General features: G+C 40.3%; 1 protein-coding gene and 2 non-coding genes across 7 annotated transcripts; 1 reads left to right on the forward strand and 2 right to left on the reverse strand.

Moving 5' to 3' along the window:
* Positions 1 to 1,601: 1,601 nt before the first annotated feature.
* Positions 1,602 to 15,212, reverse strand: LOC101175381. 5 transcript variants are annotated; one of them, XM_023962515.1, is made up of 11 exons: positions 14,965 to 15,212; positions 7,128 to 7,824; positions 6,975 to 7,056; positions 6,824 to 6,889; positions 6,434 to 6,630; positions 6,051 to 6,092; positions 5,886 to 5,975; positions 4,647 to 5,781; positions 3,422 to 4,499; positions 3,266 to 3,329; positions 1,602 to 3,160 (listed from the first exon to the last, which is right to left on the reverse strand). In XM_023962515.1, exons 8-11 carry the CDS (start codon positions 5,024 to 5,026, stop codon positions 2,091 to 2,093), a joined length of 2,592 nt encoding a protein of 863 aa, XP_023818283.1. In that variant the 5' UTR covers positions 5,027 to 5,781; positions 5,886 to 5,975; positions 6,051 to 6,092; positions 6,434 to 6,630; positions 6,824 to 6,889; positions 6,975 to 7,056; positions 7,128 to 7,824; positions 14,965 to 15,212; the 3' UTR covers positions 1,602 to 2,090. The 5 variants fall into 5 exon arrangements, with proteins under 5 accessions (XP_023818283.1, XP_023818284.1, XP_023818281.1 ...); XM_023962516.1 differs by having other exon boundaries at positions 4,647 to 5,778; positions 6,051 to 6,630; XM_023962513.1 differs by having other exon boundaries at positions 6,051 to 6,630.
* Positions 8,652 to 8,724, forward strand: trnav-cac. Its single transcript has one exon. It is a non-coding gene; the product is annotated as a tRNA-Val (tRNA).
* Positions 8,962 to 9,034, reverse strand: trnav-aac. Its single transcript has one exon. It is a non-coding gene; the product is annotated as a tRNA-Val (tRNA).
* Positions 15,213 to 15,561: the final 349 nt, after the last annotated feature.

Below are 15,561 nucleotides of genomic sequence, written 5' to 3' on the forward strand. Positions count from 1 at the left end.
ACATCCGTAGTGTTAAGAACTACCATAGAGAATGAATGGGAAAAGTTAAGGTTCGGGCCTGACATAAATACCTGTAACACGAAACAGCCAATCAGATTGTAGCTTGTGTAGCGCTGTCCAAGGGGATAAAATCCTTTGGTCCCGAGTTCGAACCCGGTTAGAGTGAAGTCAGTCAGAAGTTATGGTTTAATAAATGTTATTTATGTTAAGCTGAAAATGACATTTCACAATTATAATTTTCCACTTCTATCCTGTCTTTGCTTGTGCCAAATAACAGTCATGATCTGTTGCTCATTTCAATTTCAACCATGCTTTATTAACATATTAACATGTAATAAATAAAACACAGTAACACAAAACGTATGATGTTCTGAGGTGGGTTACGCCACAAGGAGATCATATTCATTGCAGGCCTCACAGGTACAGACCCAGGCCACAGTCCTAAGGCTTCCATCTGTGTTTTCATCCAGATCCTCTGCTGTGGAGAACAGTTCCAGCTGCTAACATCTTGGTCATAGCATGGAAGTGGTGGAGCAGCAGGCGTTGGCTGAAAGTGAGCAAGAGGAGGAGCTGCAGACTGAGCTAAGGTTCTTCCAACGACTGCTGCAAAAATAACATGAGTTGTTGTTAAATAAACAGCATTATCACAAAGTCCAAATGAATACAGTACTTAGCATTTTTGTCAAGACTTATTGCACTGACTGCAGGTTTTATCCTGCACTCTTCTTAAAAACTGCACCGTTCTACTTTGAGACAGTTCCAAAACGAGCAGCTCTGGTGGTTCTGGCAGAGGAGTCTTCACTGGAGCAGAAGAAACTGGTGAAAAAAGACAGTCAGAAACAGACAGGATGGTATCAGATCTCTGATTTACCATATTGGAGTTTCAGTCCTCATGTTCAACAATGACGGGAAGAGAAACATCTTTAAATTAGAAACTTTGTCCTGTTTTTTTTTTTTTTTTACTAACATGAGACTTTAACTTGTTGTGCTCTTGTGTTTTAACGGCGATCGGATCTAATCTGGTTGCAAGATTGTTTTTTTTTTTTTTCTCCATCTTTATGCTCTCTTTCTGTAAAATCCTTACTACTAAAACGACGTGGCAACAGCGCCCCCAAAATCTCGCTAGTGGTGAAAAAGTACATTACATCCGTAGTGTTAATAACTACCATAGACTATATATGGGAAAAGTTAAGAGAGTTAAGCTTAACCATAGAAGGTATGGTCGCAAGCAACATGACATCCATAGTAACTATCATGGAGAGTTCAATAAAAAGATTCTCAACAAGACCCCTATCTGTTTCCGTAGTGTAGTGGTTATCACGTTCGCCTCACACGCGAAGGCCAGCCGTATATACCTGTAACACGGAACAGCCAATCAAATTGCAGCTACTGCAGCATAGTCAGCCAATCAAACTGTGGCTTGTGTAGCGCTGTCCAAGCTGATGAAATCCTTTGGTCCCGAGTTCGAACCCCGGTTAGAGTGATGTCAGTCAGAAGTTGTGGTATAATAAATGTTTTTGTTAAACTGAATATGACATTTCATAATTATTGTTTTCTACTTCTGTCTCTCCTTGTTCCAAATAACAGTCATGATCTGTTGCTCATTTCAATTTCAACCATGTTTTATTAAGAAATCAACATGAAAATAAATAAAACACAGTATTTAACACAAAATGTACCAAAATGTTCAACCATGGATTTACAATTGAAGGGCAGAAGGGTTTAAACAGGCAAAACTTTAATACAAGTATTTTAAAGGTGTAAAATGAATTGAGGAAGTAGTAAATATGTTTGCTTTTTCTATCAAAACTAAACACTAATAATAAATATGTAAGAAAATTGTATTCACAAAATAGATTTCACAAACTAAATTACAAATATTTTCACATTGATAGATAACATCACGAGTTCTATCATAATCAGTGTGTTATCAGAAGAGAACTTAATACAGGCAAACATATAGACAGGTTTAGCAGAGATTTTGACGTTTTACACTTATTTCTCATCCAATATGACAAGCTGAGGTAAAATGAGACAAAAGTGGTCAAAACAGCAACATCTTTTGATAACAAATAGAACAGACATAAAAGCTATCTCTTTCCCTCTTCTGCTTGCCGGCCAGCAGCCCACCTCATCTTTTCAGCCTCATAAAAAGGAGACTGAGAGAACTCCTCCCAGGTCATTTCTTGAGTCATCCCATTTGCCCGGTGGAGGGACAAGACTCTGGCAGGACAGTAAACATACTTCCCCACAACACCAGGGAACCCGGTGTGTATGTGTGGACTCTCTGGACCTTGTTTCAGTGGTTTGTGGCAGAACCTGCACAGACGCCCACTGGGATGCTGCTCCCTTGCCTTTCTTTTCTGTCGGTCCTCCAAAACCTTTCTGCATTGTGCAGACCTCTGGTTTGCAGCCTTTAACTCTCTCTCAAAAAATGGCGTGGCAGCAAAGTCTGCAAATGGCATCCTGGGGTTTGTAAGGCCTTCTGCTGCATAGATCTGGAGTACTTTTTTGGAGCAGTAGAAGTATCTCACATCCCCAGACTGATAAAAGAAATGAACAGAAGATCCATCACCAAGGTAACGAGACTTTGGCTGCCCACAAGCAAGACAGTTCCTTGTCATTTTTTTTTCAGGTTTCTGCTGTTGTTGCTGCAGACCTACAATCTCCTTCACCATTTTTTCAACGTCAGTCTTCGTTAAAGGAGCTTCATCTGGTTTAGAGCTGGGGGGGTTCACTGGAGCAGGAGGGAGAGTCACAACTGGCACAGTGACAGTTTCACTGCCTTCAGTGAGTTTATGCCACAGCTGCTGGGTTTCCAAAAGTTTTTCGGGACTAGTGTTCATAGACGAACTTCTGTTAATCATCTTCGCCATGTGCTTCACGTAGCGGGAGATGTGCTGTTTAGTGGTGGGGTGGAGGAGGCTGTTGGGATTCCTGGAGGCAGTTTGAACAAGGGCGGCATACTCTGCGTCTACCTTGCTCAGAAAGTCCTTTTGTCCATGGTGCTTTGCCAGAAGGACATCAGTGGCATCCCTCATTGGATTTGTCCAACGAGAATGGTCCAGGACAAAAAGCAGACCCCCTGCTTTGATAGGACCAGTGCGAGCTGCGCGTGGAGAGGCAGCAAAAGGCAGTGGTGGTGGTGTCGTTGAGACATCTGATGGAGAGGAAAAAAGAGAAAAGTTAACCCCTTCTCACTTCTCTTTCCTTGAATGCAATGCACAAATAAATTAAAAAAGGCTGAAAATTTGAACTAAATTACCTTTCACTTCAGGGGCTTGGGTCATTGCTAGTGAGTCATCAGCAACCACACCTAAGACATTATCCTGAAACATTGGACCATTCAGTTAGTTTAAACTTGTTATGTAGCTGCAGTTTTATTGTAATAGAGTGAGGATGTTTGTTACAACAAACTTACATGAGCAGAGTGTTCTTCTCCATGTTCTTCAGGCAGGTCGATGACTGTTTCATTGGAAGGAGGTGGTTCTGGAGACAAACGCTCTTCTTCCTCAACAACCGGGTCTCTCTGAGACTTGTGTTTGTCCCAGTGAAGAGGAACCGGACGGCAGCCAGGCTCCACATACTGCAGTCCAAACCTTTCCCCAGTGTCGGCCTGTGACAAGACTAAGGCAGGGTACTTAGCTTGTCCTGTCACTTCCTTTGACAGTTTGTTCAGCTGTACAATCAGAGCTGGATTAAAAACTGAAGGAAGCTTCAGACCAGGTTGCTTCAGGCTCACAAGGCGCTGGAAGTTCCACCGAGCTACTCCAGTCATGCCTTGGGCCTGGAAAAGTTCTGTCGAGACCTGATTTCCTGTCACCCATTTGGACTGGTGGAAATGAAATCCCTCCTGCTGGGATGTTCCTCGCACCGGGATCCAGATCGGTACCGCTGCCGCTTCCCCCTTGATGTGGTTCAGCTGTAACGTGCCACCGTGTCTGTAGAGGATCCCGTCTCCCACCTCCGGGTCGCTCAGACAGCCCCTGAGGATGTGAACGCGCTGAATCCTCCACACTTTCAGCATTGTTGCCTTAAACAGTGGTATGCCATCTGGATCCGATTCCAAAAAGAACCTCTTCAGAACACTCTCCACCCGCACCAGCAGCTCTCTGGGTTCTGGGATCTTGGTGCGGCAGTGCTCCCTGATGTGCTGCTTTGTGGGGTTAGCTGGCTGGATCCCACAGAAGGTGTAGGCCTCCTTCAGCCTCTGAAGATCGGTTTGGTCCACCACACAAAAAGCTGCCGAAAGGAACTTGCAGAAGGAGCTGTGAAGTGGATGATGCTCTGAGATGCACTCCCTGGTGAACCGCCGCATGCAGTGAAACAAGTCCAGCTTGATGCTTATTTCTCTGTTGTATTTGGTACGGGATGCACATCTATTGGTGAAGTCTCCAGATGTTGCTTCACCCACTATAGCCTCTGTGGTCTTCCAGGAATCCCAGAGAAGATGCTCCTGAGGCTGGGAGTTTGGGATCCTGAATGGAGAGCAGCAATCCCTGTCCATGCACACAGGTAAAGCACCTTTTAATTGTTTATTGTGCAAATAAAGGGATTGTTTTTAAAACAATATTTACTTATGTTTTTCACGTTTTTACTGTTGAAACCATTAAATTAGAAGTAAAATGAACAAAGTTTTGTCTCACCTGTCAACCCACTGGTACTTTGCTTTTGGCAGCGCTGCAGAAATGTAACGCCGGGACAGCCCGTCGTACATTGGCTCCAGAGACTTGTCGCTTTCTGACTGCAGCATCACCCAGGACAAAATCATCCAGTTTTCATTCATAACTGCATAAGATGACATTGTGCCTGATGCCAGGACAACCTTCCGTGCCACCTTTCGGGTGTGGTCAGCCCTCAAGACCTCACCAAAAGTGCCTTGAAGGAGCAGATTGAGCGTGCCCTCCTCCCTATGGTACTCTTGTATGAGGCAGTCCACCAGGTAGTGTGAAGTCACTGTTACCCCACACCAGCCATCTATGTCTGTATACCCACCAAAAGGATCTGGTGTAGATATTTTCCTCATTGCCCCCGTGATTGTCTGCTGGCCATATAGTCCGCTCTCTCCATCCAGAACATTCTTCACTGTTCCCAGATAAGCCAAGTGTGCACGCTCGTATCTTAGGTGAAGAGCTTAATTTAGCTGATTGGCCATATAACCTGGAGACTTTGCTGTACGCCGCAGCTCATCCATCACAGTCTTGCATACTGCCTTTTTGTGGGTCAGGAAGGCTGGAAAAATCTCCTGAAAACGACGAGGCAGCATGTCCATCCATGAAGGTTTGTCTGCAAACCAGTGCTTCTTGCAGACTTTACAGGTCAGCCGAGAAGCAAGTATGTAGTACTGACCACTTGTGCCAATAATGACACGGGGCCGACCTGTTCCAGAGGAGACCACGAGGGGTTTTGGGCAGCCATGCAGACACGGGAGGGGGTAGTTGTTACGCACTCTTTCCATTATTGCATGGTCTGGTTTCCAGATAAAAAAAGGATGGAGGTGAAAGTACTTTGGGGATGGTAGCTCATAAATTGAGTCAATGAGTTCCGGCTGAGGTGGGTTACGCCACAAGGAGATCATATTCATGGCATGTCTTACAGGTGGAGACCCAGGCCACAGTCCTAAGGCTTCCATCTCTGTTTTCATCCAGATCCACTGCTGGGGAGAGCAGTTCCAGCTGCTAACATCCTGGTCATAAGATGGAAGTGGTGAAGCAGCAGGCGTTGGCTGAAAGTGAGCAGGAGAAGGAGTTGCAGACTGAGCTGAGGGTCTTCCAACGACTGCTGCAAAAATAAAAAAATACCTTGAGTTGTTGTTGAATAAAATATTATCTCAAAGTCCAAATGAATACAGTACTTTGCATTTTTGTTAAAGTTAATGCACTGACTGTAGGTTTTATCCTGGACACTTTGAGGCAGTTCCAAAGCGAGCAACTGTGGTGGTACTGGCAGAGGAGTCTTCACTGGAGCTGAAGTAACTGGTGAAAAAGACAGTCAGAAACAGACAGGACGCTGCAGCAGAGTAAAGCTGACAAATGATCCTCAACACTCACCTGCATGTGTGGCAGCAGGACAGCTGGACCTCTCAGGATAGTCTGGATTCAGATCAACAGAAATATCCATCAGTAATGCCCAGGTATTTAGAGTTCTTTGTTAGTAATTGTGCAAAACACTCAAAACCATGCAAGAAAACATGCTCAATAGAACAGGTGTGGTATGAAAATCAATAAATTAACTATTAGTTTCATTTTTTTATCTTTTGATTGACCAGGAAAGGTTCCATTATGATGTAATAATCCATGTGTAACCACTTTACTCTGATGTGTTAAGACATGTACTTTTGTTGTAATTCTGCTTTTTAAGACTGGTTTCCTTCAATCATTTTCATACCAAACCTATAACCAAACCCATGCAAATAACATAAGTCTGTACTTACCCTCGACGACGAACAATGAATACCTTCAGCATCATAAAAGCAGTCACACAAAACACCTGCATTAGAACAGGCCTGAACGTGGCCAACCAGCAAACAGAAGAAAAGAAAAGGTGATCCTGGTTTACGACAGAACCATCAGGTACCAGCGGCGGCGGTGGCAGTGGCAGCAGCAGCATCTAGACCTTTACTCAGTGAACCTGAAAGAAAATAAACCAATGAATATTCTTCTTTTTGAACAGACACATTTAAAAGTGCTGAGTGTAAAGAAAGGACTGATCTAAGACTAACATGTAGTCTAATATCAGTTTTTCAACTACCAGTACTACTACTCCACATACAGAAACATAATCAACACGTGATGCATGATGTGTGCACGTTGGTGCTGCTCACTTGGTTGGGTTGGGATTGTTTCTAAACATGTTGGTCCTGTCATCTTCTTCACTAAATGTCTCTGCTCTTTAGTAAAAAAAATAAGAAAACAGGTTTGAATTAGAAGTAGTAATTAACACTCAGTGTGTACTTGTGTGTGATTTAGTTTTACCTTAAAGGGAGGAGTTTGGATGGAGAGACAGAAAGCATCATTCTCTCCAACTCTTCATCATCTTCCATCTCTAAGGAAGATACTGAAAAGATGGGAAACATCATTTCTACCATGTTTCCTAACGTCAGCATGAACGTCTAGTCTGCCACAGACCTGGAGGACTAGAAGAAGGTTTAGTAAGAGCAGGTTCTGAAGAGCTCTGAGTCTGAGCCTCTTTCTTCTTCAGGTACTGCTGGAGCAGGAACATTTTGCTGCCTGAAACACACTGTTTCCTGAGGATAAATGATGCATATCCATCTTCTCTTTTCTCCCAGACATCCTTCCAGGTCTTCTTAGAATGCACACCAAATCCAACCAGCTGGTTGTCCTCACTACTTGAAGGTGGCTCCACTGATCTTTCAGCTAAATAGTTTCTCAGATCTCTGATTTCGTGAAAGTGTCGGGTATAATCCAGAAATGAAAAGAGACTCTCCTTCTTTGGTCCCTCGGCATTAAAGAGTCCAGCTCTCTCCTCTTCCTCAACCTTGTTAATTAAATAAATGGTGTAGCCAATATCATTTTCTAGCAGCCACCGAAAGGACTTCCCCTTGTATTTGCCAAATTGAAGAACATACTCCCCCAACACCTCCTGCCTGTCAGATGTATCTCCACCCCTAATGAAGACTTTTGACAGGGCGTTTTCCTTCACTTTTTCCTCTCTCTGGGGAGCAGACTTGTCCTGGAGCTCAGGATTATTTTTGATCCTCTTGGCTTCATCTGAAGGGTCCTGCCTGAGAAACCCAGTTGGGCCTCGTCTGAAGCTCACGCAGATTTTTCCAGGAAAAATTAATTTCCTCTTCATTCTGGAGATCTATAACCAAAGATACATTTATTGTCGTTAGTGGGTGAAGTAGCCCAGGTCTACTGTAACTCAAAAATAGTAAAAAAAAAAACAACAACATACAAATATATATATATATATATATATATATATATATATATATATATATATATATATATATATATGTGTGTGTAAATGCACATATAGATATTATTAAAGTTATCTACCTTTGGTAAAATTCAAAAGCTTTTGAAAACACACACAAACTATCATGACTAAGTTTGAAGAGGTTTTTCATCTCTTACGAGTAGCCGTATCCTCACCGCTGGAGTTTCAGACCTTTCATGCTCAACAAAAAATAATGTGAAGAGAAATGTCTTCAAACTAGGAACTTTGTCCATTTTTTTTTAACTTTTTACTTACATCAGACTTTAACTTGACTTTAACTTGTTGTGCTCTTGTGTTTTAACAGCGATCGGATCAAATCTGGCCGCAGGATTATTGTTGTTTTGTCTTCCTAAAGGCTCTTCCTGTGAAAACCTTACTACTAAGACGATGTGGAAACAGCGCCCCCAAAATCTCGCTAGTGGTGAAAAAGTATATTACATCCGTAGTGTTAAGAACTACCATAGAGAATGAATGAGAAAAGTTAACGACGTGGCAACAGCGCCCCCAAAATCTCGCTAGTGGTGAAAAAGTACATTACATCCGTAGTGTTAAGAACTACCATAGACGATATATGGGAAAAGTTAAGAGAGTTAAGCTTAACCATAGAAGGTATGGTCGCAAGCAACATGACATCCATAGTAACTATCATGGAGAGTTCAATAAAAAGATTCTCAACAAGACCCCTATCTGTTTCCGTAGTGTAGTGGTTATCACGTTCGCCTCACACGCGAAAGGTCCCCGGTTCGAAACCGGGCGGAAACATCTTTATTTTTTTTTTTAATTAACAAGAAAAACGCCTCTTCATCAATAACTTTTTGGTTAAATTATTTCATCAGATGAATATTATAAACGAAAAAAAGACTAACATGTTTCAGCCTGGAGTTTTCATATTTATCTTTTTTCTTTGATTTCTTTTTTCCAACAAAAGTAAATCAAAAGTTTATTCATCCAGTTGTGTTTTTATTGTCTTTAAAAAAGACAAAAAAAAAAAAAAAACATTGTTTCCGCCCGGTTTCGAACCGGGGACCTTTCGCGTGTTAGGCGAACGTGATAACCACTACACTACGGAAACACATAGGCAGCCGTTTTGAAAACTTTTTAAAGTGACTGTCTTGGTTCAACCGATAAGACTTCACTTTCAGTGCGAAAGGTCCCTGGTTTGAAACCGGACGGAAACAGTTTATTAATTTTTTTTCATTGAACATGATTTAAAAATACGACTAGATCAACAACCATTTTATTAAAGGATCTATAAACGCTTTGAGTAGAGGCGTTTATAGATGAAAGTAATTTGTGAAATAAAATAAAAATAAGATAAAAAAAGGGAGAAACATGTTTTGCCTGGTTTGTCTTGTTTAATAAAATTCCTTCCATAAATTTTTGGGTTTGTATTTAATACACACGATCAGCTTTACAAAAGTTATCATCGAACTACAGATCTTCACAGATTACACAGAAACCTCAATTAATGTTTAAAATACTCCATAGAAATGATGCTAACGGTAACCTATCACGTGACCAAGAAGAGCGCCTTGGCCTGCATCAAGAGTGACATGGACGGATGTAAAAGAGAATCAGGGAATTTTTCAAAATAAAACATCTTTCAGATTCAAAATAAATAAAACAGAAGTAATGCAAATTATTTATGTTCTCTGTGCGGCCCGGTACCAAATGACCCGGTTGGGGACCACTGGTCTAAGCTAGCGGTAGAGCACATAACCAGGCAGCAACTCCACCCCCTCTTGATAATTGTTTCACGAGAGCTAGCCAAATTTTATGTGGCTGTTTTGAGATCCGCTCACAGCCTAAGAGATGGCCCTAAAACAGGGGTGGCCAAATATTTTGACCCGCGGGCCACATAGGGTTTGAAAATCAGATAGAAAGGCCGAACCAGGGGCAGATGCGTGGAGTGAGGAAGAAATAACATGGAATCTGGATGAAAACATTTGGATTGAAAATGATCCTTCTGCTGCAGCTACGCATATATCTGCATTACCTTTTCACTAGTACAGGGTCCCCTCGTCTATTGCAAATTAAAAATAACCCGTGATCAGACATACAATTTTCTCACACAGAGATGAAGTCAGCAGATAAACTTTACAGTTTAAGGAGATCCTCAGCCATAAATCCACAAATCTGACTCAATAACTTAATCAATGCCTGGGGTTACACAATCTCAGAAACTTGCATCAAAACAACAATCCAAAATACAGCTTCATGCATGATCAGCACTTTCATTCGGAAGAAACCAAGCAGAACCAGCAGGCCCAAACCCATCAATAGGCAGATTCACACACAAACACAAAAAAAAAAAGAAAAAGAAAAAAGAAAAAAAAAAAGAAAAACAACAACACAGAATTCAAATAAAATCTACCAAATAGAATAAATCAAAACATGCAGGAGTCACCAGTAACAGTCAGTGTGAAGACAGGAATAGATTAATATGAGGTGCCGTGTAGGACATAATTCAGAATTAGCATTCACAAACACATATGAAATCTCTCACACACACTAGTGAAATGCTTGTATACATACAACTGAAAATGTATTCATTCACATACACATGTAAAATCTCTCACATACACATGTGAAATCTCTCACATACACATGTGAAAATGCTCTCACATACACATGTGAAAATGCTCTCACATACACATGTGAAAATGCTCTCACATACACATGTGAAAATCCTCTCACATACACATGTGAAAATGCTCTTACATACACATGTGAAAATCCTCTCACATACACTATCCAAAATGCTCTCACTTACACTACTGAAATTTTCGACAGAAACGGAAGGCATTTCAGTAGAAACGGAAGTTGGCTGATTATCGCGAGATAATCATTCGTCTGAATCATTCGAAAATGGCAGCCGGTTGCGCAAGGAAAACCACCGAAACGTGTAAGTATATTAAAAAATATCCAGTATCTGTTGTAAAATATATTTGTAAATACTTAAGATGATGTGTTTAATATGTTATATTCCTCAATCAACAACCTAGATTGTTTTGAAGCTCATCAATTTCAGTAATGCTAAAGCTAACGCTAACGCGAATTAACGCCGAAGGCTAAAAACAAACGCTAGATATTACATCAAAAAGCAGTGACTTCTAACCGTAGTCACAAGTTATTAACACGTTTTAAATGTGTTCATATATGTAGGGACAGACGAGGATGAGGAAAATCCGATCCATTTGCGGATGGAGAAAGATAGCCTGTTTGTTTTCAAGCTAGCTCGTGCCAGATGGGTAGAGACACATGATCAGATTTGACTTCATTTTAATAAACGGTTAATCGTTGTAGTACTGGGTTAAAGGTTTATGTCAAAGAGCCAGAAGAGAGAGGAGGAAAGGGCTAGAAGGGAGGAACAGCGACAGGACAGTCTGTTAAGTTTACTTGAGTTGAAATTATTGTTCTAAAATGTAATGCAGCCATTGTTTTTCCAATTTGTTTAATAAATGTATGAACAAAAATGAATAATTTACATGTATTATTTAAATCTGAGCTATTTTTAACAATCTCAAAAGGATTTTCATATAAATATCAGATGTACATATTTAGAATTTCGTTTTATATGTTAATATTTATTTTTATACATGTTAACAATAATCCTGGTCTTCTAGAGTCATGTGTGTCACAGTTGGAGCTGAAAGGAAAGCAAAGATTTGTCCTTGCAGACAGACGTGACTCTGCTCGTCCTGCATGTTCCTGGTGTGGCTCAACATCTGTGGCTAAGCAGTCGCCTTTGCTGATGCACAGAATGTGCAGAATTGAACTGCAGGCAATGATTTTCATTGCAAAGGTTGGTTTTACTTCCAGTGCCCCCAGAAATATTGCTCTCCTCCTCATCTTTATCATGCCAAATGCTCTCTTCACAACAGAGCGTGTTCTGGAGTGGTTCTGGTTGTAACTGCCTCAATGGCATTCCTCATGGGTTCCCTGTAGGGTGTCAGCAGCATGATGGGATGTGCAATGCAGGGATACCCACCATCACCCAAAAGGATCCTTCAGGTGGGTTTGTTTGATTTACATAAATTGGGCTTTTACGTAGAACCCGTGAATCATGGATTGATCCTGGATTCCCAACAAAAATATCTATAAATTTGGCATTAGAGTCACATACAGCATGCATTTTAATGGAATAAAAAAGCTTCCTGTTAAAATAACAAGCTGCATTATCTTTTAGGGCCTTTATTCTTATGTGGCAGCCATCAATGCTCCTTGTGACCCTTTGGAAGGAGAAAGACCAAGCGAGCTGCTAAAATCCAGAGGCGACTTATGGTAGTTCATTCCCACTGGGAAGCTGGGTGACCCTGCTCATCAGCTGGAGGATGCGGTCTGCCGTCCTGTGGACAACATCGCTCACGGTGGACCGTGTCATGTCAAAGACTCTGGCTACCACACTGTAAGATGTGCCACACGCCAGCCAGAAAAGAAACACCAGGACGTCAGTCTCCTGTGACCCCCCAGAGTGTGAGGAACCCGAAGCTGATGCTTCAGGACCATCGACCCAGATGCTCGATGGTCCTGCGGGTCAACCGAAAATCCAGTCTTGTGTCGGACTGACCGTCAGCGTAAAGGGCCAGGACAGACACCTTTGTGTTGGTAAAGCAGTAGAGACGTGGAAGACCCTGGAAAATGCAACATTAATTATTTCATTGAGGAAATTAAATCACATTTTTTTAATGTTTCTATTTATTTTGATGTCTTACATTTTAGATTATGAAGTATTTATTAATTCTGGAAAATCTTGTGGTTTTTATTTGGCTGGGTTTTTGGATTTTCATTTAAACTTTTAAAAATGAAAGTTTTTGTTTTGTTTTTGTTTAAAACAAGTGATATGGTTTGACTCTGAATAAAAAATTCTAAACTTTGAACTCACAAGTGTTTCATGTAATTGGACTACACAACTCACTTGAAAAAGAATGTTAAACTCTTACCCAGCAGACTGTGTAACCTTGAGCATGATTAGTAACAAAGTTTAAGTTAAAGTTTAAGTTTAACTAAAAAAAAAGCTTTAAGTTTAACTCACAAGTTATTCTGTCTGGTTAGGGCATCCAGAGGAAATCTTCTGAGATGTCTGCTTGTCCTTGCCGTCCTGTGATGCTGCATATCTGCTCGTTTTCAGTTTGATCTCACGAAAAACGGTTGAATTATTGCCAGGAACACGGACAGATTCATTTTCAAAGCCATTTTCAGTAAGGTGTAAGAAAACTACAGAAAAAAATGCCTCCTTGCAAGAGCCCGTTAATCGTTCAGCGGCACAAAAACAAAATAAATATTGGCATGAAAAAATAACTTGAGGGTTTATTTATGAACAAATACATTAAATCAACACCAAAGTGTTTGTAATTTAATTATTTATAAATCAGTCACGTTTTCCATGATCAGAATAAACAGCAGATTCATAAATAGTCTTTGTAAAATGTTCATATTTATTATGTTTTTACTCTGACAAATAAGTGTCATTCTCCGCGTTAAATAGGAGTAGTTCGCCTCCAGACCAGGTGGTGGCGGTAATGCGCCACTTTGTTTCCGTGTCAAGCGCGTTATGAACAACACCCAAAAGAAAAAAGTACTGAGCACGGGTGTCTGAATTGCTTTTAAATTCAGAGAACTATATAGAACTATATAGTTCTGCACTATATAAGGTTTTAGTAGTTAGGGATCAGGGCAGGAATTCGGACACAGGTTCATTTCCACTGAAATGCCTTCAGTCGACCAACTTCGTTTCTAAAAATAAAGTAAAAAAAAAAAAAACGTTGTTTCTACTGAAATGCCTTCCGTTTCTATTGAAATTTTCACATGTGTATGTGAGAGCATTTTGGATAGTGTGTGTGAGAGCATTTTGGATAGTGTGTGTGAGAGCATTTTCACATGTGTATGTGAGAGCATTTTGGATAGTGTGTGTGAGAGCATTTTCACATGTGTATGTGAGAGCATTTTCAGTAGTGTGTGTGAGAGCATTTTCAGTAGTGTGTGTGAGAGCATTTTCAGTAGTGTGTGTGAGAGCATTTTCAGTAGTGTATGTGAGAGCATTTTCAGTAGTGTGTGTGAGAGCATTTTCAGTAGTGTGTGTGAGAGCATTTCACATGTGTATGTGAGAGCATTTTCAGTAGTGTGTGTGAGAGCATTTCACATGTGTATGTGAATGAATACATTTTCAGTTGTATGTATACAAGCATTTCACTAGTGTGTGTGAGAGATTTCACATGTGTTTATGAATGCTAATTCTGAATAATGTCCTACACGGCACCTCATAGATTAAAGCATGATTTACCAACATAAAAATGTAACCAAACGTGTCACATTTCAGTTAAAATGAGCAAAGGAATATGAAATAAAAACATTGTAGAAAGTTTGATTTGTAATTAACTTACAAATCCATGTGAACTCGGGACATTTTAAAACACACAACATACCCCAATTTAAAAATGTCTTAAATTTTAATGAATTATTTTAATATCTTTAAAAAAAAAGAACGTTTTATGCCTCACCTCTTCGACAAAGAAAGACTTTGAAACAAAGCAGAATATTTTCATGTGCATGTGTAAACTTTTGTTTTTTGAGCTGAAACTTTATGCAATTTAAGAAATGTTTAGCTCTAACTGTGAATCAAATGCCATAACAATACTGGTTGAACAACAGTTAGATATATTATATATAATCACTGAGCAACAACACAAGCAAATAGACAATACCAATAAGCAATAAAGCAAAACTCAATTTTCACAACAGCAGAAATATAAAGTGCAAGCATTTTCCATTCAAATATACTTCTTTGTTCAGGTCCATACGACTAACGTTCGCTAGCTTTCTTTTCAGGAAGAAAAAAATAGGCCATCCTTTGAAGTTAAGCTAACCCCAACAACACGAGGCAAACGACTACTAAAATTAGTTACACAAATGCTACACTCGTTTTCAAAACATCAGAAGAAATATAAAGCAAACGCATTTTCATTTCAAATAGTATACGTCTAAGCTTTTAAAAACGCTTACCTTATCCTCCTAATGAGAAACTGAGCATATGGCATATATGGCGTCCTGAAGAAGAGAAGACGAGAAGAAGAAAAGGGTGGAAGGGTGACAAAAATGCAGAGATAAAGTTAAATCCTGTTTTCGTCCGAGTCTCAGGCAGTACAAATCCTTCTTTGGGGAAAACCAGTCGCTCTTCTGAATTCAGAACCCTTGGAAAAACCCTTCTCACAGAAGTCTGACAAAACCGCCCGTTGCTCTGTCTAAAAGGGGGAACGAAATAATCTACCCAGTTACAGAAAGTTCAACGTCTATGGACCAATCACAGACAGCCACACCAAGAAGTTTGGACCTGATTGGCCGTAACGTAGAAAACGGGCGAAACCATTTTGAGTAGTTTTCCATTAGAATATCATAATACTTTATTATCAACAAAGTTTTAAACACTGAATCAGCATTACTTGCTGTTTGCAGAAAAAAGAGTGAACCTGTGACCTAAATTACAACAATTACAATGCTTTTATATAATAATGTAGCAGCATTGATTTAATTCCTTTGAAAATTCGTCTGACATGGCAGCTTCACATAATGGCTGCTCCCTAGTGGAAAATAAACAAAACA

Source organism: Oryzias latipes, chromosome 14 (assembly GCF_002234675.1).
Source record: "Oryzias latipes chromosome 14, ASM223467v1".
NCBI lineage: Eukaryota > Metazoa > Chordata > Actinopteri > Beloniformes > Adrianichthyidae > Oryzias > Oryzias latipes.

Bases quoted from the DNA above. Each gene is read 5' to 3' on its own strand.
- LOC101175381 (XM_023962515.1), bottom strand. From the start codon at position 5,026: ATGAGGAAAATATCTACACCAGATCCTTTTGGTGGGTATACAGACATA. The intron at 4,500-4,646 runs GTGAGACAAAAC...GTGCATGGACAG, and splicing joins AAGTACCAGTGGGTTGACAG to GGATTGCTGCTCTCCATTCA. The intron at 3,161-3,265 runs GTAATTTAGTTC...CCTCTCCATCAG, and splicing joins CCAAGCCCCTGAAGTGAAAG to ATGTCTCAACGACACCACCA.